The sequence below is a fragment of the Brachycentrus maculatus genome, unplaced genomic scaffold, assembly GCF_059751285.1.
Source record: "Brachycentrus maculatus isolate JH-2025_06_01 unplaced genomic scaffold, ASM5975128v1 h1tg000091l, whole genome shotgun sequence".
NCBI lineage: Eukaryota > Metazoa > Arthropoda > Insecta > Trichoptera > Brachycentridae > Brachycentrus > Brachycentrus maculatus.
This window is the reverse complement of record NW_028280845.1, coordinates 1,807,830-1,835,338: the sequence shown is the minus strand read 5'-3', so window position 1 is coordinate 1,835,338 and position 27,509 is coordinate 1,807,830. Positions and strand designations below refer to the sequence as shown.

Here is a 27,509-nt window from a genome sequence, read left to right as displayed (position 1 = left end):
TCACCGTATAAACGATTAACTTAGTCCAAAATCAGTCATCAGAATTTCAGTTACAAAATCATTGTTGGCCAGTGTTATTTTCAAATAGTGTAAACGCATAAATGTTGCCGAGGCGTTCGTTAGAGACATTGCCTGAACGGAGACGATGTTATTTAATGTGTTTTCAAAATGAAACGAAGGACGCTGCATAGATGCATATATTTAAACAAATATACGCTTCTAGTCATTTGAATATGAATCGAAGAATTCTATTCACCGGTCCACGGGGTACAGCAGAACGAGGAGATAAACGGAAAATGAATTCTGTCCAGAGGACGCGTTAAGAAGTTTCCATCACAAAGGGATAAAGATGCCCACGGAATCATTATGCATGTAATATGATAGTTTATTCCTCAGAACAATATTATCACCCTTGGAGTAGTGAATGATAAAGGTATTTCTATAGAATTTGTGAGTACCATACCATATGTATATTGAAGGTTAAAAACTGGTTAATTCCAATTCCAGCTATATTTTTTTAAAATATTTTATTTTAATATTACGATTTTGATATTAAAAGTCTAATCCTCAATTATTCGCCTTCGTGGTGTAATGGTTAGCATGTTAAGCTACCGTACTGGAGGTCCCGGGTTAGATTTATAGATGGGGGGGGGTCAAATAAATATAAGAGATTTTTTACTTTAATATTTATTCAACATTACCCTGGACTGGTACCTGAAGCGGAGGGCTGATCACATTTTCCTTTATGTGTTAACAATGTTAACAATCAAAATCTTGGATTTTTTTACGATGCAGTGCCCTATGCACCATTGGGTGCGGATGAGGGTTCGAAGAAGAAGAATATCAGAATATCAAGCCTAACAGCGGAAGGCAAACAAGTCCTGCATAACAGAGCACTGGCACCAACCCTAATGTAAGTAAAGCGTGGAGATGGCAAAATAAGGATTAAATTACATTGGGTCGAAATGCAATCACTCAGACGGACGTGCGATAGATGTTCGAATGGTGAAATAAGGAAATAATGTAAGGCCGAAATAAAGCATTATTATTCAATTAATTAATTAATTAACGAATGAGTGAAAAAATAACGATCAAACGTATAAAAATATGAGTTGAATGAAGAAGAAGGGATGCATGAATGTGGAGGAGGTGAAGAATATCTGCAAAGACAGAGAGGTGCGGTTTTTCATACTCTTTGCCTACCCCTACGGGAAGCGGCGTGATGGTTAACTACATTTGTTTAAATATTTTTGTGAACATATTTTTACAGTGGATTGTTTTTTAATCTGTTTTTTTTTTATTATTTATTATTATTTATATACAATATGTCATTTAGAAATGAAAAAAAACATTGGAGCGGGATTTATTTTTCGTTCAAAATTCAGAATTTTGATTATAGCTGGATTCGGAATCAATTCCCTCATACTCGTACATATAGTATGTATTTCGGGTGAAAGAGAGTTTTGATTGGGTTCTTGACGTCATTGAATTTGTACACCCATTTGTTTCTCACATTTTTTTCATGCGGAGGTCGTTATAATTCGTTTATTATGTTAAAAGCTCGGGACAATAGTTATGATTTTTACAACAACCTGTATGAATGGATTCGTAGTTAAAACAACCATCAACGTTTATTTTTGTGAAGATTTTAAATTTATTAATCGTTGGGATTTTTAACTGCTATTAGGAATTGTAGGAAAATACATTTTTTTACATATAAAAAAGTATGATTCTATTTTAAGATAAGGTAAATATTTCTACGAGAGATTATAAAATGAATGAAAAATAAGATAACTTTTTCTTACCTAATATACATATACATGACACAATTCCCGGGGGTTTCATTATGTAAAAATAATGTTTACTCACAGTGTATAATATATTAGACAAAAACGCTTCTTTGAAATCATACCATTTAGCTCCATGACGCCTTCTTCGTACAAACTACTTCATTTTCTATGTGGGGAGGAATAAATGTATTGCATTTATACGAATGTATACAAAAATGTTTCAACATGGTTTAGTTAGAATTAGAATATGGGCAGTTATTATAGAATTTAAAGTGGAACCCCGGGAAAATATTATGTAGTATAAAGACATTTTTACAAAACATCGTCTTAAGTTTTGTAAAACAAAGTGAATGGTGCACTGAAATCAGTTATAGCAAATAAAAACCTATCAGCGGAAGCTAAACTGGTAGTGCACAACGAAGTCCTGGTTCCAACTCTAATGTATGGAAGTGAAACGTGGAGTTGGCAAAAGAAGGATGAAAGTAGACTGAATGCAGTCGAAATGCGATCTCTCAGAAGAATGAGCGACAAAACGATGTATGATAGATGTGTGAATAGTGAAATAAGGAAGGAATGCAAAGCTGAGATAAGCATTATCGATAAAATTAAGAAAGATGGTTTGGACATGTGGAACGAATGAGTGACGAAAGAACGGTAAAACAAATTTATGAGGCGAATGTTAGTGGGAAAAAAAGCGGAAGAAGACCGAGAAAAACATGGCACGATCAGGTATGCCAAATACTTGAAAGTGGTCAGGTTAGGAGTCGTAACAATCGGCGGGTATGTATGAGGAGATGCATGAACGTGGAAGAGGCGAAGAATGTTTGCAAGGACAGAGTATTCTCTCTGCCTACCCCTGCGGGGAAGCGGCGTGATGGTTAGTTAGTTAGTTAGTTAAGTTTTGTAAAAATGGCCCTATACCACATAAATGATCAAAATAATACTATATTATTTTTAAAGTTTCATTTTTTATTTGTTACACATGGGTTCAGTCGTCTGTTCAAAAATTATTATGAAGATTACTACTGATTACAGAGTTGAAACCTTTATTTTTGTATATCAAATTCCAACCAAAGTAATGAGTTTTTTTTAAATGTTTTCAAACACAGTATTTGTGTACAAAGTTTTAAGAACATTTAAAATACTCCTAGTAATAAAATAAATTTATAAGTTTGTAAAAATCTCGAATATAAATAAAGGTTTTCATTTCTTATTATTTCTCATAAGAATCGATAAAATTAAGAGAAATGCGTTGTGATAATTTGGATATGCGGAAAGATTGAATCAGGAAAGAACTGTTAAACGAATCCAAACTATGAGGTTGGAAACAGACGCTGAAGAAAGGTTGCATGATCAAGTACTTGAAATATTAAGTATAGTCATAGTAAGAATAATAGACGGTTATACATAAGGAGATTCATGTCGGGTTGTGGTCCCGTGGTTGGTGTCGCGGACTCTCGAATTAGAGTTTCTGGGATGGTTCGAATCCCACTCTATCACAATTTGATACCTATCTTTTATAACTAGACGATAGGAAAATAGTATGAAATCGAAGTATTTTTGTAAATAATAATAACAGAAATATTTCTCTTTTATAAAAAAAGAATATGTCGATTAGGAGAAGAATGTTAGCAAAGATAGAGTGGTGTGGCGATATATTCTCTCTGGCTACCCCTGCGGGAAGCGGTGATGGTTACTTAGTACGTTAGTTTATTCATATATTTGATTGACCTTCACGTACGCGTTGGGTATTCGGCTGTCCAAATTTAAAACACATTTTTTGTGGTAAGTTTTTTTTGCATTTTCGGACTAAGTAGAGTCTACTTAGTCCATGAATGCAAAAAAACGTACTACAGAAAAATGTCCCTTACTGTGTTTTAAATTTGGACAGCCGTATTGTCACTTATAGTCCAACAACGGACCTGGTTTTGAAGCTTCGTGCTTTTTGCTCAGCAGTTCGGAGACATCGACGCAAAGACAAGGAGGAAACGGCGCGCCGAGGCTTGACCCGGTTAAGACTGGCTGCAGACGATACTGGATTGGTCTGGCAGCCTGCTGACTGCTGTACCTACATATGCAGGTACATTATATTGTAGTATTCAACTAAATAGAACGTCCGATCTATGTGACCTACACATTTACTGCAAAACTGTGCCGAGTCGATAGATCTTATAATAAATTCTCATATTATTTTTTGACATCTCAGCATAGATGAAGAATACGGAAGTCTGGGCATTTACGGGGCTTACGACCGTCAAAGGCTGGTTTAAGTGATCCACTTTGTCTTGTGATTTGAAACGTATCAATTAGAATTTAAATATTCTTTTGACATCACAACATAGATGAAGAAGAATATGGAAGTCTGGGTTTTTACAGGGCTTATGGTCTGTTATAGGCTGGTTTAAGTGATCACTTTACACACGTGTAACATTCACCAGCTCTACCCATGATTGACAACCACACTACTCGAATTCTTGGAACTTCTATACATATTCTTCAAATTCGTAAGAACATGCTTGAACTTAATAAAATTTCACTATGGACATCTATGGCGAGATGAAAGGACCTTTTTATTGAGCAGAAACCCTTTCATTTGTGTGTAGGTCCGAATCCTGGATTGTTATCATATACACGAGAAACGCTAGAAAATATATTTATCTTTTTTTTTATTCTAGCTTATAATTTGACCAGTTAATTTGTTGGACACACTAAAAATATTGTAAATAATTTCTCCATTTTAATTTAAATTTTACTTTGTAAATACCATTACTTCTTAAAATCTATGGTGACACGTGTCCGATGCATTCCGCATCATTTTCAAACACCAATGCGGAATGCATCGTGTGACACACGTGTCACAACGGATTTTAAGAATATGTAGTGCTAATTACAAAGTAAAACGTAAAGAGTGTTTGATAATGTCTTAATAAGACGAAATGCATCACATATTATCATATGTATGTAAAAAAAAATAGAATTCAATCCAATAACCGTGTTTAATTTCGGATATATTACCCAACAATTCAATATGGAATTCTACCAACTGTCTGCAGTTACATTGAATGTTTTTATATACGTTGTGGCACATTTTATAAACTTTATAAAATAAAACAACTTTGGTTTAACCACTTTTTATTGGTACACTTTATCCAACCGGTTTCGACAAGAACCTTGTCATCGTCATGGTTTATGTACTAAATTCTAAAACATTGACATACCCATAATTTAAAGTAAGGAAGGGTAATTAACTATTACCTAACTATGAGTATTTCAATGTTTTAGAATTTAGTACATAAACCCTGATGATGACAAGGTTCTTGTCGAAACTGGTTGGATAAAGTGTACCAATAAAAAATGGTTAAAACAAAGTTGTTTTATGTTACAAAGTAAAACGTAAATTAAAATAGGATAGATTTTACCACAAAGTGACAGCCGAATCAATTAATGAAAATAATATCTCCTTCTTCTTTTCCCCCTTATTTCCGACCAATGGTGAATGTTTTAATTAATTAACCATAGAAATTAATGCTCTTGACCCCAACACACCCATGAAATAAATTGGCGATACACGTTTTAAATTTGCAAACCGAATTTGGGTACGTGTAATTGCATAAAAATTAATTGCAATAATAAAACCAATGTTTACGACACTCAAACGGGTCTTTCGTTACTAAGAGCATCTAGATACAGCAAAATATAAATATTTTATACAAGTCGCCTGCAGTTATAAAAAGTGCAACTTGGCGAAATAGATTTCAAGGCCGAGGCAATTTAGATTGATAGATTATGAAGCGAGTTGTAATCGTCATCGGCTCTAGTGGATTGTAAAAGTAATCCATCTAACTAATAAACCATCACGCCGCTTCTCCGCGGGATTAGGCAGAGAGAATATAATGCCACACCAATCTGTCTTTGCAAAAAATCATCGCCTCTTCCAAATGCATTCATCTCCTCGTGCAGTGGCGAGCACAGACATACGTGCAGTGGCGTGCACAGATAATTAATTAGGGTAGGCAGTAGAGGTAGGTAGTGAGGTAAGCTAGATACTACTTAGTAAGGTAGGGTAGGTACTCTTTGCATTTTTATATGTTAGGGTAGGCACTGGTTTTCTGCCTATATGGAATGCACGCCCCTGCATACGTGCCGATAATTCGAATTCTGACTTAAATAAAAAACATAATATCTTGTTTTTTTAATTAAGTCCACTGTCAAGTATTTGAATTCCTTGATCGTACCAACCTTTCTCCGGTCTTTCTCTGCTTCTATCACCAACTACATTCGCTTTATTTTTATTGTCCCAAAGGACAGTTTAAAAAAAATATGATGATGAAATGATTAATTAAATAACAGTATTCTCCAGTTTTCATGATTTAATTGAATGTTTAAAATAAGAGACTTTTTAACTACTTAAAATTGATCTTAGATACACAAAGGTATTCCAACTTATATAATTTTTTTAAGAGGAATATTTGTGTTTTTATTATTTACAAAAATACTTCAATTTCACACTATTTCTGTGATCCTAAGCTGCCCATTATTAAAAATAGGTATCGAATTGTGGTAGTCTGGGTTCGAACCCAGAAACTCTCACTCAAGGGTCCGCGACTCTAACCACGGGACCACAACCCGACACCATAACTCCTTTATAATCTACCACTACCGCCGTTACTACGGTAAAATCAGTATGAGCTATTTATTCACCGGGCATCAGAATGAGCTATTTTTTCAAATCCGCAAAGGCCCATTATTCGCCCTATGTGGTATGGGCAAAAGGGGCAAAGGGTTTAACCCTTATAGTGCTGAGCTTATTTTCACATATTTCGCATAAATTGCTAATTGCTTTTCATCATCACTACTTGACGAATTCGACAGTTTGTAGGTAGAAATAAAAAACTTTTACTTAAAAAAATACAAAAATCAATGTTAAATTCACAGCCAAAATAATTTTAAATGGTTAGTTATAAATGTTATTAACTTATTAAAAATGTTATACATGCGCGCGCTAAGACACATCCGTACAGGTCAATACCTAAATCAAATTGCGCAATAGTCGGTATTAAGACGCTCCGCACTTTATACGCTTTAATAGAGAGTCGATCTATCGACGGTTCGCACTCTAAGGGTTAAACTCACAACGCAAAGGGTTGAAATCAGCTGACACGGCGTACAGCGTTGGCGAAGCAAAATTGCGCGACCAAGAAAACGGTGAAAGTCTGCACGATCACAACGGGTCGATTGTCGGCGGGGGAAGGTCGCAGGGTGGTGGTAAGGGGGGGGTGCCTGTTCACCTGTCCCCCCCCCCACTCCCCCCCACCGCTCACCCCCTTCCTACCAAGGCGCACGACTAAAGAAATAGTCGCTCTACCCTTTCCATAACATAACAAGGCGGATGCAACGCAATTACGTTCTCCGCACTTGCAGCAGTTGTTGTGGCCGATCGCAGCGTGAGACGTCTATCGGCCAATTCGTCTGGGATGCACAGCACTTTTAGATACCTTGGAGCCATATTTGATGTATTTCATTCAATTTCAATTAAAACAGTATATATTAGTGTATACTGTATTAGGTTAATAGTGTATATTAGGTTAAAATCGTTAAAAACAATAAAAAATGTTTTAAAAAAACAACTCAAACGACAAGACACACAAGGTGGCTTGGTGGGTCTCTGCAAAAAACACAATGTTCTAAATATGTAAAGATTGTGATTTAAATAAATGTTTACAAATAATAAAAAAAATAATAACAAAAAGAACGTTTAATTTGTATAAGTGCATTGAGCGTGTTGTCCGACTGCGCCGGGCATAGAACGGAGTACCCCGACTCGGCTGGTTAACTGGTTAGCATTGGCAAGGCCGCTTGCAGTGTCGCTTACCTCACGGGGGGAGGGGGCTGTACGGCAGGGCGGGGGGGGAGACAGGTGATCTCTGTGACACGAGCAGTGACGTGGTGTGAAAATAATCCACCAATAAATGTTACACCTGAATATTATTCATTTCTTGAATGTTTTCCGCAGATACTTTGTGGCACATTTTATAAACTTTATAAAATTAAATTAAATTAAATTAACTTAGATTCAACCACTTTTTTATTAATACAATTCAACTTACCGGTTTCGACAACAACCTTGTCATCATCAGGGCTTATTTTAGTTCAAAAACATTAAAATACTCATTAAATAATAAGTGTATGAATATTATTCATACAATTATTAGTACTCATAATATATACTTATTTTTTACATAAATGTTAGTAATATTCGTATAAACCACTCACCGAGATTTTTATGTCTACCGGTTTCGAGATGTACCCGTCTCTTCGTCAGGACAATCACTACTACAGCATGCAAACTATACTAATCGTCACTACCATAGCACTATTTACACACTTGAAACTACAGAAAATGTTTGGTAGTAGTAGTTATGTAGGTAGTAGTAAATGTCTCGAAACCGGTAAACATAAGAGGTAGGTTACATACTAATATTACTAACATTTTTGTAAAAAAAAATGACTAACCACAAAGTAAATGCTTTAAATGTTAATAATAATGAGATGATCATTATATTTATTATTATTTACTGAAAATCGATATTAATATTATAGTATAGTATACGTTCTGTTATCAAAAAAAAAAAGGATATCTAATATACAAAATGTGGGCGTCTCCAAATCCTTATTCACAAATCTGGGTTTCTCCACTTGATGGAGAAACCCAAATTTGTGATGGATATTTGGACACATTAAATACATACGTTGTGAATAAAATGATGTAATAAAATAATAAGCTCCATGAAAAATGAAAATCATGCTTTTAGACGTTTCCCACCATGTAAAATAATCCGGTTAGGATCTTGTTTGAATTAAAAATATATGTTTTCAATTGTCGACTACTAGAATTATAAACGGATTCTCCAGTTCTTTGGACACGTTGCGCGTGGCAATGAGGATAGCCTGGAACGACTAGTTGTGATCGGTAACCTGGAGGGAAAGAGAGGGAGAGGAAGATCCCCACACGATGGACCGATCAAATTAAGGCAGCAGCAGGCACCTCAGTGGTTGGAGCGCTACGTGCAGCAAAGTCAAAGGATAACTGGACAAGAGTCATTGCTTCTGGAAGGGTCACAACCCTCAGCAATGAGGAATAAGACGGAGAAGAAGAAGAAGAATTATAAAAAATGGCGCTTTATAAATCATACGATTACAATGATTATTGTAAGTAAAACATACTTAAAAAGAAATATTACAAAAATTATGCTTTTGTTTGTTTTTTTAATTATTCGAAATTTACTTGGCACTTGACGTGCCGCCCATGAGTGCAGCAGGCGCGGGCGCTGCACCTAACGGTGAACTTCCCTTTCTCAACACTCCTCGCAGAACGTGTTGCCTTTCCTCCGCAGCCGGCTCGCCACTGCCAATATTACCTGATGCGGTAGGTACCGCGTGTGCACACACGGCATGCTGGAGCACGCTACCCCCGCATAGTCTTGTATAATCTCACTGTATGCAGGTAAGTACTAGGTGGATAGATACATAGATAGGTAAGGAGGTGTCTTCAAGAATATGTGAACAAAACACACATACAAACATGCGTCGCTTGTCACTCATCCCCATTTGCACCCTACATGTGCATAGGGCAATCTTCTTTCTGGCTACATCCCAACTTATCGTCTTTGTAGACTGCTGGGGTCAGCTCTCCTCGTCCTCAGGTTGTAGGTCCTTCTGCTATGGACAACGTCAGTTAGGCCACGTATTCGACCATGTTCTCTCTTTGCAGCATTTCTCAGACTTCATAATCTCCATATTGCAGACTTCATAATCTCCATATTTTAGTCTTCATAATCTTCATATCTCAGACTGGTTTAAGTGATCACTTTACACAAGTATAACATTCACCAATTTCACCCATGATTGACAACCATACTGCTCATATTCTTGGAACATCTAGATATATTGATCAAAATCGAAACAAAGTGTTTTAATTCACTAGAACTTCACTAGAGACATCTATGATGGGATGAGGGAAACTTTTTTTTACTGAGCAGAAACTTTTTTTTAAATGTTAAAAATAACCCCTAATTGGAGATAATCCAGATTTGATAAGACACTTAAAATGTTGTATCCAAATGAATTGATTCTTTTAAATATGCAATCATTTCCACCATAATATTTTCCCCAATTCATTCACCGTGAAGCGCCCTTGAAGTATTTTTTTTTACGAAAATGGCGCTATATAAGTTATCCAATTTTATTATTATTATTATGCACGTATAGATGTTACATAACCACATTCGTGCTCTCTGATCACTACTCTTAAGGTGTCTATATTTCAGATACTTTAATAAATAATCATTATGTTTTTTTCGATTTTAACATACCGTGTGGGTGTTGGATATTTTTTTCCATTCTAGACATTTTTCCTGTCAATGTGTATACCTCCCAAATAGGAAACGTGTCCGCAGCAAACGTGTTTCCTTTTAATTAAGGCTATCCATCTTTTAAAAAAAACATACATTTGCCAACTGCTGTATGCTTTTAGAGAAGGATGTAACGAAGGTAAGATAATTTTAGCGATGAAGGGTGAGGCTAAATTAGAGATATGAAATAATTAGCGTATCCTTTGGCGAGGAAATTGGCAGGGGGGATTGCAGATCGAGGCGGGATAATCGATAACCCTCAACTTATTTTTTTTAAAACCCAGGTTATTGACGTAATTGATTTTATGGTTTTTGTTGAAAACCATAAAATCAATTTTGTTGTTTTTGTATTGAAAAAATAAGATTTTCTTCGAAATAAATACACGGTTTTGAAAAGAAAAGAGTTATTGAAAGGTAAAGAGTTTATATTATTTATTCTAAAAACCATATTTGAAAAAAATATGGGATTCCAATAATTATATATATATATATATATATATATATATATATATATATATATATATATATATATATATATATATATATATATATATATATATATATATATACATATATATATATATATATATATATATATATATATATATATATATATATATATATATATATATATATATTTATATATTATTTTTTTTAATTGTGCGGGAAAAACACGTTTGGCTTCTCTCACAGTCAGTCGCGTACTGAAGTGTTTACTGCGATAAGAATTATCGATAAAATTAAGACAAGTAACTAATCAAATGATTTTATAAAACAGAACTGTAAAATATGCCCTGGGCACCGGAAAACCCAGTAAGGACACATTGATGTAAATTTAAAATTTGTAAATATGTATAATATGTAAAATAAATAAAATATACATTTGGAATATTTAAAGCACTAACTTTGTGGATCATTGTAATATATTATTTGGTGAAAATAACTTTGTTTTTAAAATAGAAAGATATTTAATTTCTCCAAATCATAAAAAAATAAAAATAAGCTCTTTGCGATATGTTGTCATTAGTGTCGCATCAATTTTAACCATCATACTACTACTACTACTACCATCACGCCGTTTCCCGCAGGGGTAGGCAGAGAGGATGGAACGCCACACTCTTCTGTCCTGACATACACTCCTAGCCTCCTTCACATCCATACATCTAGTCATACATGCCCTCCGATTACGCAGACTTTTGACACCGCCAGATTTAAGGTTCTGATTGATCTGATCGTGTCAAGTCTTTTTCGGTCGTCCACGATCTGTTTTCCCTCTCACATTCGCCACATATATTTTCTTAGTCATTCTCTCGCTATCCATTCGCTCCACATGTCCATACCACCGCAAAGAGCTCTTTCTAATCTTTTCAATTATTCCTCGTTCAGCCTTACATTCCTTTCTTATATCGTCGTTTTTAATTCTGTCATACAATGATTTTCCACACATTCGTCTGAGGGAGCGCATTTCAACAGCATTCACTCTGCTATCTTTATCATTTAACTATCATTATCATTTTTATATCATAATCCGTGTCTGTGTAAGCGCCCTTGAGGTAATATTTCACAAAAATGGCCCTACATAAATATTCGAATTTTTTTATTTACATCTAATATATTCATTCCACCCTTTTTTCATGATTCTATAGCAGAAAAATTGACGGCTTGCCTTCAAGCCAACACTGCGTCGACCCAGTGTAAAGCCCTATACACCATCTGGGGACTGATATAGATCAAAGAAAAAATATTTACAAATTTCCTTGGTATTTTGATTGTCGTGTGATTTTTGTATTGTAACAATTATTCATTTACATAAAAACAAGGTTTTAGAAACTTGTAGCAATGTCTCCAAGCCGACTGCAAAGTTGTAAAGCTCTTATATGTAGCTATTCCCTCGGGACAAACCAGGATTAGGACAGCAGCCGAACAAGATGAATGTGTGAACTATGAACGGAATTACATGTAGGACACATGTTAAGAGGAACGTTGACACTAAAGATGTTTTTTCTTCGTAAATCATGCAGAGTGGGATTGGAATTTGTTCCTGCCTAAAATGATACGGGCAATTCGTAGATGAAAATATATTTGTACTTAAATAAATCAACAAATTTTAAATTAATGTTTTACTTAGTAAATACCACTATTCCTTAAAATCTACTGTGACACGTGTTTCGATACATTCCGGTGTTTGAAAATGATGCGGAATGCATCGAAAGACGTGTCAGAGTAGATTTTAAGAAATAGTGGTGTTTACTTAGTAAAACATTAATTAAAAATTGATAGATTTTACCACAAAGTGACTGCTAAATCAATTAATAAAATAAAATGAACAAAAATCAATCGTTCACAATCTTTAATCTTACAAAATAATTCATCGTTTGTTTTAAAATCAATACATAAACATATAAATACGTCTATCTCAAGGGCGCCTACATACACGTGGATTGTGGAAAATAATAATGATAGATAAAAATAGAAAGACTGACTAAATAAAAAAGATAATATAGACAATTATGGTTCTAGGATTAGAAAGTAATGATTGAGGCATTTCTTGAATCCTCAGAGATGATTACTATCCCCAGCAACTAGAACAGTAAATTTTTACGCTATTGTCACCAAATTTAAAAAATCATAATAATGATCCAATCCGACACTGTATTTGGTAAAGTGCAGCACACACATTGACCACATCTGTGGAAGATGAGAGTAACACGATCTGACAGCTTGCAGCTGGGGTGCATACAGAGCTTTTTATGTATATATATTTTTTTGTATCAACCAACATCGACCAATCCCGGGGCTTGACGAAATGCAAAGAGATGGAACGTGTTGAAGACAAAGATTCGTATCTGTCAATTGAGGCAAAAATTAAACGACTCCGAGCGGAACGAATTGATTACTATTCGTCCGCAAATGGGACAAAAGGCAGGGCTTATTTTATTTACAAGTACAGTACATACATATTTTACACGTTCATAGCAGACTGATGTTCATATATGATATAATTAACTAAATATACTGGTTAGGCATCAAATATAAACTCGGTCTGCTTATGTAAAATTTAATGGATAATACTATATACATATATGGTGTGCGTGTGAAAATATATATATATATATATATATATATATATATATATATATATATATATATATATATATATATATATATATATATATATATATATATATATATATATATATATATATATATATATATATATATATATATATAACATATATTCAATTCCTTAGCATAAGAAATAAGGAGAAGGATTAAGGAATTTTTAACATTATGTAAATGATTTATTTTAATTGTACCCAATAAATGTAATTATAATTTCATTATAAAATGTGACAAGAATTTATCGCTATACCCAAAAAATATTATTTTTATTTCAAATATAACTTTAACATATAATAATTCTATGTACATATACTTATTGTTTTACCTAATAAATGTAATCGTAATTATAATTTCATTGTAAAAGATTATTCTTCCAACCATAAAACACTAGTTCAATTACGATGCAGGGCACTGCATCGTATTGACCCAACGTTATCTTGATCGTTGCTCACATGAATGTGAGGTGATCACTCCCGCGCTTCAAGGATTAGTCCAAGGTAATATTAAATAAACTATAATAATAAAACCCTTACCCGCACCCCAATGGTGCATAGGGCACTGCTTCATATAAACGCAGTGTTATCTTGATCGTTTACACATGAAGGAAAGGTGATCAGCCCTCCGCTTCAGGTACCAGTCCAGGATAATATTAAATAAATATTACAGTGTAAAAATCACTTATATTTATTTGACCCCCCCTGGGAATCGAACCCGAGACCTCCAGAACGGTAGCCGAGCGTGCTGACCATTATACTACGGAGGCGGATAAATAAATATAAGAGTGTAAAATCACTGATATTTATTTTTACCACCCCCCTGAAAATGAAACCCGGGACCGTAGCTAAACACACTTACCATTACACCACGGAGGCGGACAAAATTACATTTTAAAATGTAAGGAGAATAATTAAAATTTTTAAATATACATAAGTTCAATAAACTTCCCTTGGTTGTGGTTACAGCGAGCCGTCACGAATCACAATAACACATTAGACACTGAGCTTTCATAATATTTGCATAACTTAATTCTTACCTTAACCAGAAAACATATTATAAAACGTAGACATATCTATTGCGGATCCAATTCCCGTTTTAATGTGTGGATTAAATCTACATACTTCCGAGATAAATGTACTTGTATTATTACTCAAACAGTTATACAACGTCAACATTAACGGAAATAACACCAGGAAATTAAAAATTATAGCTCTAGTAGTGCCTTTTTTTTCAACGATAATAATAAATATTAATGAAAATGGGGAAAAAATATATGGCGTCGTTTTTGTGAGAAATTACGACTTTTCTTCTTATTTATTGATTTGGTGTTTAATTTGTAGAACTCCATTTAAACTAATGTATTACATTCGTTTGATAATGCCCTAACAAGGCGAAACAATTGTCACAATATAATTTTTTATGTGTTTTTGTTAGTAAAATACAACTTAGTAGACTCAAAAAACCTGTTTGATTTAAAATTAATACATAAACTTTTCTTCTTCTTTTTCTTTTCTTTTAACCCTTATCCGCACCCAATGGTGCATAGGACACTGCATCGTAGCGAAGCAGTGTTATCTTGATTGTTAATTGCATGAAGGCAAGGTGATCAGCCCCGCGCTTCTTAAATAAATATGAGAGTGAAAATCGGCCATATTTATTTTGACCCCTCTGGGAATTGAGCCCGGGACCTCCAGCACGGTAGCCAAACGCGCTGACCACTGCGCTACGGAGGTGGACATTTATAGAATAGTTTTTTTTTACCACAAGAGCGCTTTAAAATTTACATCTAGATAATCATTAATAACGCAATCATCACCTACGGGTGAAGAATTGATTGATTTGGCATTCATTTCGTAGAATGACATGTTGATACATCACCATTATTGTCTATGTTTCCATTAAACAAAGTACCCCATTTACCTCAATATATACCCGATTTTTTTCTACGTTTTTTTTTATAAAACTACAAAAATTTTGTAGTTTTCGAAACTAGTGTCACATGAAATAGAATTCAGTAAGTGGTAATATACAACCTACGGGTAAAAGTAAAAGTAGAAATTTAGTTTTTTTTTTAAACATAGATAACGAAGAATATGGACGTCAGGGGTATTTACATGGCCTATGACCAGTTATAGGCTGGTAAAGTGATCACTTTAGACACGTGCAACATTCACGATTCTACTCATGATTGACAACCACACTACTATTTTTTTGGAACTCCTACATATATCATTAATCTCATGACACTGTGTACATATGAGTTCAAATTACATTCTGGGAAACGCCTGAAACTGATTTCTCAATCTTTTTTATGTAACTTATACTATATATGACCAGAATTTGGACACACTCAAAATGTTGTTACAACACTTTCCCTACGCAAAATGAATCAGATCAAGTAATTAACTGACTAACCAACTATCTCACCGTTTCTCCGCAGGGGTAGACAGAGAGAATAGAACGCTTCACCACTCTGCCTTTACAAATATTATTCGCCTCTTCCACATTCATGCATCTCCTCATGCATACCCGCCGATTATTTCGACTCCTGACCCGGCCACTTTCAAGTATTTGACTAACTGTTTTCAATTACATTCGCCTCATAAATTCGTTTTACCGTTCTTTCCTCATGTCATTTAAAAAAAAATTAAACAATACCTTTCCTTAAAAATGCAAAAACAACACTTTCTGCCTGTAGCGGGTAAATATTAAGTTAAAAATATGCCGCTTTTGCTGGGATTTAGTACATTTTCTGGGCATTCCGAAAACATGCACAATTGAAAATTCACGATTTTTGATTTATGACGTTCTTGAAAGGAGTGAGCGATATGTACGTGTAATGAGCTTAAATTGGATTAACAAAATAATGTGTACCCATATCGCGTTTAATTATTATTTTTCATTAGCGACTTAACGCACGAGTAAATATAGCTACCATTATTAAACGGACATTTTTCTATCGCCCGCATTGTTTGCAGATTTTCGCAGATAACCATTTAGACGTTTCAATGTTCAAAATTAGAAAATAATGTCATTTTAAGTAGATACCAGCATGATGTCTGGTCCGCTGACCACAATGTCCGGATGTTAAGTAAGTAGAAGGGAGGGCGGGGGGTGGTCACAAACTAGAACAGAATATGATAAATACACATTCCGCTTATTTTAAATTTAATGGTGATTATAAAATTGAGCCCATTCGGGGGGATCCAAAATATGATCTGAAAAAATACTTAATAAAATAAAATACAAAAATTTGATCTGAAAGATATATATGTAATGTTTAGTCACATTTTCTTATTTTGTTTTTACCTTATGTTTTTTTTTCTTATTTGTTATATTTTCTCATTTATTTCTTTTCTTTTGCTTCTTATGCCTATGTTTTATGCCTGTTTATTGTTTTTACATTTTGCCATGTAGTTTTGGTTATTTAAAAAAATCTTTTTTGTAACTTTATTATTTGTGTTCCAGTCTTGTTAACCTTAATCCCATGTCCCAAAATGAGAAATAGAAATTACTCATCGGGAATATTATGTATATCGCTCTCTCCTTTCAAGAACGTCATAAATAAAAAAACTTGATTTCTCAGGAGAACGTTTTTAAAGGTTATAAATATAATACAAAGTATTAAAAATAAATATCAAGCCACTTATTGAACTTTTTACTGTGCAACTGATCTTTTTAGGTAAAACCTGAATGTTTTTTCTCCATTAGAAAAATATTAAGTATATTTTAAAAAAGTAATTAAACAATACCTTTTCTTCAAATTACAAAAACAACACTTTCTGCCCTGTAGCGGGTAAATATTAAGTTAAAAATATGCCGTTTTTGCTGGAATATAGTACATTTTCTGGGCATTCCGAATATATGCACAACTGAAAATTTACGATTTTTGATATATGACGTTGTTGAAAGGAGTGAGCGATATGACTTATGGATGTAATATGTTTTGAAAAAAAAATAATAAAAACAAAAAAAATAAAATTATATAAGGCGATTCAGTTGGCTTGGCCATGTACTCCGCATGCCTCCCGAGAGCCTTATTCTAGTCGAGTTATTATTTTTATCGGTGGATGGCTGCAAAACGAAACAACGAAAATACATGAACGTAAAGAAAAAAAATGTGTCGGGTTGTGGTCCCGTGGTTAGTGTAGCGGACTCTTAAGTAAGTCAGAGCTTCTCGGTTCGAACCCACTCTACCACAATTTGATACCTATTTCTAATAATGAGCCTCTTAGGCTCATATAAATAGTATGAAATTGAAATATTTGTGTAAATAATAAAAACAAAAATATTTATTGTTGGGTAATATATCAACACGGTTATTGGATTGAATTCTATTTTTATTTACATATACATATGTGACACAGTGACTGAGTGTCAGTGTCTTAATGTCTTAATAAGACAAAACGCGTCACATATTATCATATACTTATATGTAAATAAAAGTAGAATTCAATCCAATCACCGTGTTTAGTTTTGGATATATTACTCAACAATTCAAGATGGAATTCTACCAACTGTCTGCAGTTACAATAAACAAATATATCTCTTCTTTTAATAAAAAAAACACTTTTTAAGTATATTAATGTAAAAACATTTCGTAGCAACATGATTTAGCCTTTAATTGACATTCCTGGTTATGCTCGAAGACTTTTCATACGTCCGCCGATAGTCGTAAAGTCTACAAGATATTGCCAGCATAACGCCTCATTGTTTAGAACTCCAAGTAGGTATTCGGCATTCGGTTCAACGAGAAACTAGAGTTCACAGTTAAGTGAGTATTGTCGCGAAGTTCAGCCGACTTCCTGCACGAGGCTCGGAACGGTTTGCCGGGAAACGGCTCCGCTAAATATATTAATTTATTTCACAGAGAGCAAACGGTGACATTGATTTATTGAGCGGCTTTTGTTTCGACGCCATTTCATCTTCATGTGTTTTACGGTTCTACAACTTGGCGGTAATGTGAGGAGAGAGATGGGCAAATTTGCCTACTCGCGAAACGACGAGTCGTTTATGTATAATGGATGAGTCCATATTACAACTCTGTATTGTGAACAAAAAATGGTCATATTATTTTTTTACATCTCATCAAAGATGAAGAAGAATATGGAAGTCTGGGCATTTACGGGGCTGACAAAAAAAATATATGAAAATAACTTTTGTAATTGGAGATAATCCAGATTTTGTGAACGAGTATTTGGACAAACTCAAAATGTTGTAAAAAAAGTGTCTGTCAGATTTCTCTCCATTCAGCGAATAATTAGACAGAAGTGTATAAGAGAAATACACAATATCTTCTATTTTTTTAAACCCTTATCCGCATCCCAATGGTGTATAGGGCACTGCATCATATAAACGCAGTGTTATCTTGATCGTTAACACATGAATGAAAAGTGATCAGCCCTCCACTTCAGGTACCAGTCCAGGGTGATATCGAATAAATATTAATGTGAAAAAAACACTTTTATTTATTTGACCTCCCCCCTCCCTGGGAATCGAACCGGGATCTCCAGAACGGTAGCCCAGAGTGCTGACCATAACACTACGGAGGCGGACAAACATCTTCTAATTTAGATAAATATTTAACGATCGTGAAGGCGTTCACATGGTGATATAATGAAGGAATGCAAGGCTGAGATAAGCATTATCGATAAAATTAAGAAAGTTGTATTGAGACGCTTTTGTCATGTGGAACGAATGAAGTATGGAAGAACAGTAAAACAAATTTATAAGGCGTATGTAATTGGAAATGAAGCAAAGGAAGACCCAGGAAAACACGGCATGGTCGAGTATTACAAATACTTGAAAGTCAGGTGAGGAGTCGGAATAATCGACGGGTGTGTATGGGGGGTTCGTCTTTGTGAAAAAATCTCATTATTAGACCATCTCTATCGAGGGTGAAAGAAATTACATATATATTTTATTTTCATCTCGAAAAAAATATTTAAAACATTAACTGTAGACTTAGCCTCATATCCAATATTTCAAAATGATGCGGAATACATCGAAACACGTGTCGCAATAGATTTTAAGAAATGGTTATATATAACATATCGGTCACTCCTTTCAAGAACGTCATAAATCAAAAATCGTCAATTTTCAGTTGTGCATGTTTTCGGAATGGCCAAAAAAAGACTATATTCCAGCAAAAGTGGCATATTTTCAACTTCATATTTACCCGCTACAGGGCAGAAAGTGTTATTTTTTAATTATTTTTTAAAATATACTAAAATTTTTCAAATGGAGAAAAAACCTTCAGGTTTTACCTTAAAAGATCTGTTGCTCAGTAAAAAGTTCAAAAAGTGGCATGATATTTATTTTTAATACATTGCATTATGTTTTTAAACTATTTATAAACTTTAAAAACGTTCTCCTGAAAAATTAACTTTTTTTGGTTTATGACGTTCTTGAAAGGAGTGAGCGATATATTCAAACACCGAGTTAAATTTATTTGTAACAATAATAACATTAAATAGTTAAATAGTTAAGAGTAAATAGATTAATGTATTACCTTAGCGTAGTCTATGGGGGAGGCGTTGACGGGACAAGTGAACAGCCCTTCACTGAAAAAAAAAAATAAAACATTACAAAAAATAAGTCTGAAATAACAAAATAATATCAAAAGTATTTAATATTATTTTTTGACATCTCAACCTAAATGAAGAAGAATATGGAAGTAAGGGCATTTACGGGGCTTACGACTGTCTCATATCATACACTTATATAGAACTTCCAAGAATTTGAGTAGTGTGGACAGCAGAAAAATTAACCGGTCAAATTATAGGCTAAAATAAATTAAATAAATAGGATATTTTCTAGCGTTTCTCATGTATGTGATTATGATCCAGGATTCGGACGTCATATACAAATGAAAGAATTCCATAAAAAATACTAAGCTCAATGAAAAGCTTCTTCGATCTCGCCATAGATGATCTCTAGTGAAATTCTAGTGAATTCAAGTACAATGTTTCGAAATTGGATCATACATATGGAACTTGAGTATTGTGAGGATTTGAGTATTGTGGTTTGAGTAATGTTACACGCGTGTAAAGTGATCACTGAAACCAGCCTATGACGGTCGTAAGCCCGGCAAATGCCCAGACTTCCATATTCTTCTTCAACTATGTTGAGATGTCAAAAAATAATATGAAATAACTCCTATAATTGGAGATAATCCAGATTTGTGAACAAGTATTTGAACACACAAAATGTTGTTGAAGTATATATCAAAATACGAGGAAATAGGATAGGCAGAGATAGTGATAGAGTTGATCGCGTGATCAGTCGGCATTCCTAGATTCAGTTTCCGCAGAAGAAATTCAATTCGCGTCTTGCATCTCACGCGATACTCTTGCATTATTATTATTATCATACTTTGTAGCATTGAATCAATACGATATAGAAAGATGGTAAGGAGAGAAGTGAGGAAGAAACTAACAGTTACGTGTTACAAACAGGAAGAAGGCCAACATTCGGAATAAATTATTAGGTGATTTAAAACTGATTTATCGATATGGAAAACATATCTGCATTTACAAATTTTAATTAAAAAAAAAGATAAATATTTGTATTTTAGTACTTCCAAAAATATTTCTATTTCATACTATTTCTCGGCAAATATAATTGAAAATAGGAGCAGAGGAAGACCGAGAAAACTTGGCGCGATCAGGTATGCCAAATACTTAAAGTGGTCAGGTTAGGAGTCGTAATAATCGTCGGGTATGTATGAGGAAATGTATGAACGTGGATGAGGCGAAGAATGTTTGCAAAGACAGAGTGGTGTGGCGTTCTAATCTCTCTGCCTACCCCTGCGGAGAAGCGGCGTGGTGGTAACTTAGTTAGTTTTTTTTTTAATTATTTCTGTGAGCCTAAGTGGAACATTATTAAAAATAGGTATCAAACTGTGGTAGACTGGATTCGAACCCAGAAACTCTGACTCAAGAGTCCGCAACACTAACCACAGGACTACAACCCGACACAATAAAATGAATGAAATGAGAATCAAATGATTGAAGAAGCGATAGTTAAAAAAAATATGAGGCGAATTTGTTTGGTAATAGAAGCAGAGGAAAAGTTGGCATGATCAAGTTATTCATTTAGGTACTTGAAAGTAGTCAGGTCAGGAGTCGGAATAATCAGCGTGTGTGTATGAATGTGGAAGAGACGAAGATTGTTAGCAAAGACAAAAGAGTGTGTGGCGTTCTATACTCTCTACCTATCCCAGCGGGGAAGCTAGGCGATGATTAGTTAGTTAGTTGGTTTATTCGCTATTTGAGTGACAATACTCCATCGCTCACAAAGTATTTTTTTAATGGCTTAGTCGATTTACGAGCAGTTGTTGCAGGAGGAAATATCTTGCGTAAAATCGAGGATGTTTTTGTAAAGTGACCCGAGCAGACATTATGCGAGGGAGGCGTGTAGATTTCATTAATGTAATGGAAATAAAAGAAATTATTAAAAATAATACTCTAACATCTAACATAAGAACAGTGTCCGTCGATGGTTGCTTAACATTGGAAGGGACAAGGTAGAAAGTGAATTGATTAAAGTCCAGGTGTAATTATCACATTGAAAAACCTTAAACTCTAAATTATTTTTGTATCTCTTGTATGTTATGTTTATAATCTAATCATTAAAAAATTTTTATTAAAAATTAAAAAAAAAAAATATATAAATTTTGTATTACCATGTTAGTATTCGGCTCAACACAGGCCATGCCTAAAGAGCCGTAATACGCATAATAAATGTGTATATGAAATGAATATGTATATTGAATGTATCTATGTATTATGAAAATAAATAAATAAATAAAATAAAATAAAAAAAATATCTATTGAAAAAATATTGGGTGATTTGTAATGGACAAAGCTGGCCATTTTGGAGTGTTTTATTACTTAAATTAATTTTCTTACAAAAATAAAAAGCTTGATAAAACAGATATCAAATTTGTAGAAATCGTCGAAAGCGGCAAACGGGTGAGATAGAAAGAAGAAAAAAAACGATAAAATTTATAACAGTGTGGGAGGATATTTTTTTCAATTTACGATTTGAGATTTAGATTCGGATAACACGACTGAATGAACGATCATTGCCGACATTCACTCTTTTAACTTGATTTTTAGACCCAAAGACGTAAACGGTCCTATAATCATTAAAAGATATCGTAAAATAATAATAAACTCCATTACAATTCATATATATGCAGAATGGAGCCATTCCACAATAATAAAAAACCTAATAAATCCAGTAAAACAAATTTATGAAGCGAATGTAATTGGAAAAAGGAGCAGAGGAAGACCGAGAAAACTTGGCACGATCATGTATGCCAAATACTTGAAAGTATAATAATAGTTGATAGTCGACATAATCGCCGGGTATGTGTGATGCGTGAGCGTGGAAGAGGCAAAGAATGTTTGCAAATACAGAATGGTGTGGCGTTCTATTATCTCCTACCTACCCCTACCTGTGATGGTTAGTTAGTTGCTACCTACCTACCCCTACCTACCCCTACCTACCCCTGCAGTGAAGCGGCGTGATGGTTAGTTAGTTAGTTAGTTTGTAAATCCAGTTTTTGCGATTTTACAAAATTAATAAAACTTTAATACAAACAACTTTTCCTCTTGTACTTCTATTGTTCGCTATCTGAACTTTAGTGGTGCATAGGGCACTGCACCGGTGTAACGCAGTTTTAAGGCGGGATAATCAATATCCCGCAAATTAATTTTTATTTAAACCCAGGTAACATTTAACATACCTAATTGCATAATTTAATGCATTGCAATAATACATTATTTCAATGATCTGAGAAGTTCCTGGTTGGCCCATACTAGATTATCCCTCCTGTTCCAAACACCGATTAAAATAAAAAATAAAATTTTAAGTTAGAAGAAGCAAAAATCCACAAAATGATCTATAAACCAGGTAAATATTTTTTTTAAACCTTTACCCGCACCCCAATGGTGCATAGGGCACTGCATCATATAAACGCAGTGTTGTCTTGATCGTTAACACATGAAGGAAAGGTGATCAGCCCTCCACTTCAGGTACCAGTCCAGGGTAATATTGAATAAATATTTGAGTGAAAAAATCACCTATATTTATTTGATCCCCCCCTGGGAATCGAACCCGGGACCTCCAGAACGGCAGCCGAGCGTGCTGACCATTACACTAAGGAGGCGGACATAATAATCAAGGTAAATAATAAATGCTATTAATTAATAAAAAAAATGATATTAATGGAATATTTCGCTCAAAAATTAAAAAATGTCTATCATTTAAAAAAAAGCGTAGTTCCTGGCGAATGGACTCATTGGTGCGTCTAGCTGTCCATGGAATTCGGAGCATGCGCCTCCAACACCACATTTCGAAGGGATCAAATTTTCTCCTTTCTGCTGCTTTTATGGTCCATGTTTCAGCAGCATAGAGAAAAATGGAGTGGACCAAGCTCCTGACAAGCTTCATCCTTGTTATTGTAAATGATAAATATTTACTCCCCAACCAGAAACACAAAAACAGGAGAACGTTTTTAAAGTTTCAAAATATGATAAAACGTATTAAAAATAAATATCAAGCCACTTATTGAAGTTTTTACTGTGCAACAGATCTTTTTAGGTAAAACCTACATGTTTTTTTCTCTATTTTAAAAAAAATATTTAGCAAATTAAAAAGAAATTAAACAATATCTTTTCTTCAAAATGCAAAAACAACACTTTCTGCCCTGTAGCGGGTAAAAATTAAGTTAAAAATATGCCTCTTTTGTTGGGATATAGTACATTTTGTGGGCATTCCGAAAACATGCACAACTGAAAATTGTCGATTTCTGATTTATGACGTTCTTGAAAGGTGTGAGCGATATGGCGAGACATTAATTAAATCTTAAAAAAAACACCTAATTGGTATAAAACGAAGAAAATTTTGGACACACTCACAATATTATGAAATAAATATTTCATTCGACAGAAAGGTTATTGAATCGCAGTCAGTAATTCAAGGTAGAGGTTTTATATTACTACATAGGTCTTGATCTCATATTAATCAGAGCAATGAATCTTTCCAATATACAATATACATACGAGGGTGTTTCGAACAATTCGCACAAGTGACGTCTTTAAAATGCCAAAATAAAGATAATTGTTGGGTAATATATACAAAATAAAACACGGTTATTGGATTGAATTCTACTTTTGGTTACATTAATATCTTAATAAGACGAAACGCGTCACATATTATCATTTGTATGTAAATAAAAGTAGAATTCAATCCAATAACCGTGTTCAATTTTGGATATATTACCCAACAATTCAATATGGAATTCTACCAACTATCTTCAGTTACAATAAATAAAATAAAGAGATTTTCTTGAACGTTTTTCGCTAATACTTTGAGGCACATTTTATACATGTGACACAAGCGTGGAAGTTTTTAGTAAGGGAATGTAATTAATTATGAGTATTTTAATGTTTTAGAATTGAATAAACCCTGACGATGACAACGTTCTTGTCGAAACCGGTAGGCTAAAATGTACTAATAATAAAAAAGTGGTTAAAACAAAGTTGTTTGATTTTATTTTAAAAAAATGAAGAGAGTTTATATATGTTTTTTTTATTGTGGCTTGGGATTTTATCCGTAATAGAGGCGAAAAATGATATTTCGTAATAATGATAATCGGTTATTTAGTGCAACAATTCCAGTTTTTTTTAAACAAGTTAAATAGGTCAAAATGTGCGGGAAGACTATTTACATCGGGAGAAACATCGACAGGATTGATTTTGTGGTGAAATGCTGCGAGATGGCGCGAGTGTCATTGTAAAATTGAGAATAATGGCGCTATTTCTGTTGCTACAACGACTGAATGGCATCTCATGTAATATTTCTAAAAAATAATTACGCCATTTTTGCACCAAATGAGCGATATATGTGAAAAATATTGAAGAAACGGGAAGGGCCCTCGATTGGATCCAACTAAGAAAGATACTCTTTTATAACGTTCTCATATTCACACAAGCAAAAATGGATATATTGCCAGGCCACAAAATGACATCTATTGTACATCTCTTTTCAATTTGTCCATACTTATAAACTTATTGATGTCACTTGAATGAACTTTTTGAGATCCCGCGTACTACTTATCAGTTTGTGGTGTAGACGCGACAAGATCTCAGATTGCACGGCATTCAGCATTATAACTAATAGCGGCCAGCGACTGGTAGTAATATGATGCCGGGTAGGTTCTGGAGTACCTACCTACCCGGGCATCATAATACAATCTAGGGTTAACGCACGGACGCAGGCCGAGAGAGGGCAATCCAATCTGCAGCTCGACTTATCCATAGATAATGCAATGTGTACGTACGTCCATAGATAATGCAATGCGTATCTACCTAATAGTATGATTCGCGTTCTACAATCATTATTGAGCAATGGAACAGAATTATCAACGCGATCATCAAATTTTAAATCAGTTATCACATCTATGTATGTCATGACATTTTGGGATTATAACATCCGTTATTTTTATAATATTTTATGACATTTCAACATAGATGAAGAAGAATATGGAAGTCTAAATATTTACGGGTCTTACGACCGTCATAGGCTGGTTTAAGTGATCACTTTACTCACGTGTAACATTCACCAATTGTACCCAAGATTCTTCTCGCCATAGAAGTCTTTAGTGAAATTCTAGTTATTCAAGCACTATATTTCGAATTTGTTATAGAATTTGAGTAGTGTGGTCGTCAATCATGGGTAGAATTGGTGAATGTTACACGTTTGTAAAGTGATCACTAGCCTCATCGATCAACTAGCCTATGACGGTCGTAAGCCCAGTAAATGTCCAGATTTCCATATTCTCCTTCATCTATTGAGATGTTAAAAAATAATATGATATAAGTATTTCCCATTTTGTCATTATAAGTATTATTACCTCTCATGATTTACGAGTCGGTTATGTATGTAAAACGTGTTAGTTTAAGTGAGTGTATTGTTCCAAGTATAGAAATAATGTCTTTTCAGACATTCCAACTGGCAATTCATATTCATAGCAACCAACAACGCTGTATGACCTCCTTTGCTACACAAATAGGTTCTGTTTCATGAGCACACTCTACACTTCTAGCTTGTACTTCTTTATTCTTCTTGATAGTCCACTCTTGCCAAAGTAGTGGTGGGCAATATTATCTGTTCACAATGTTTTGAGTGCGTCTAAATAGTTAACTAGGTTTGTCTCAATAAAGATTTAAAATATGGTCTTATACAAGAATGCGGAAACTTACATACATTTCGTAAAGGTCTCTGCCAATTAAAAAAAGGTACAAAACTCTAGCATAGATGGTGCCGAAAACTAGCGTGCGTACGAAATGTGAAGATGAAATATCGTTTCACATACTAAGAGACGCTTGAAAACATCATTTGAAATTTTTTGTTAAAGTATTATTTGGACCAGTTAATTATTTATTCACAATATTTTGAGTGTGTCTAAATCTTTGGTCACAATTCTGGATTTATTTCCACTTAGGAATTATTTCCGATATATTGATATCTCAACATAGATGAAGAAGAACGTGGAAGCCATCATACATAAGAATACTTCTTATGGTACATAAGAATTATTTATATTTTAGGTGTCTCAATTTGATATAAACCATCTATCATATCTAAGCAGGTGGGTGGGTGGTGAGTGACCTGGCATTTGGCCAGGTCGTAAGCCCTGGGAAGCTCAGACCTCCATCTTCTTTCACATAAAAAAAATAACGATAGATTTTTCATATCAAGTTGAGACACCTATAATATTGTCATCTCATCCGTAGGGTGAATAATCCAGTGTCTGACGAGCTTCTTCGAAACTCTTAAAGAGACTTTAAGAGAGGATACCTCTAAATCCAGTGTCTGATATAATAAACTGATGTGCATGTCAGACCTCGGCCCTTCGTGCATGTTGTTCTGCGATCCTTAGTGCATGTTGGTCCTCAACATTTTGTGTAGTATAGTGATATAGTAGTGACGTGTGGTATTTTTGCATTCTAATTGTCCCGACGAAGAGACGGGTACGTCTCGAAATCGATAGATGAAAATCTCGGTAAGTGGTTATACATATACTGACATTACTAAATTTTTTAAGAAAAAAAAGCAAAACGACTAACCACAAAGTTAATGCTTCAAATAATAATATGTATTAATATTGTTATTC

At 34.1% G+C, this 27,509-nt stretch overlaps 1 protein-coding gene across 2 annotated transcripts in view; it reads right to left on the bottom strand.

The window, feature by feature from the left end:
- The window catches only part of Traf4 (TNF receptor associated factor 4), a 183,603-nt gene that overhangs the window by 102,720 nt on the left and 53,374 nt on the right, over window positions 1–27,509 (bottom strand). For both annotated transcript variants that reach the window (XM_088258247.1, XM_088258248.1), the window contains one exon: window positions 19,833–19,884. In XM_088258247.1, coding sequence (XP_088114373.1) covers window positions 19,833–19,884 — 52 coding nt within the window. The remainder of the gene's footprint in view (window positions 1–19,832; window positions 19,885–27,509) is intronic.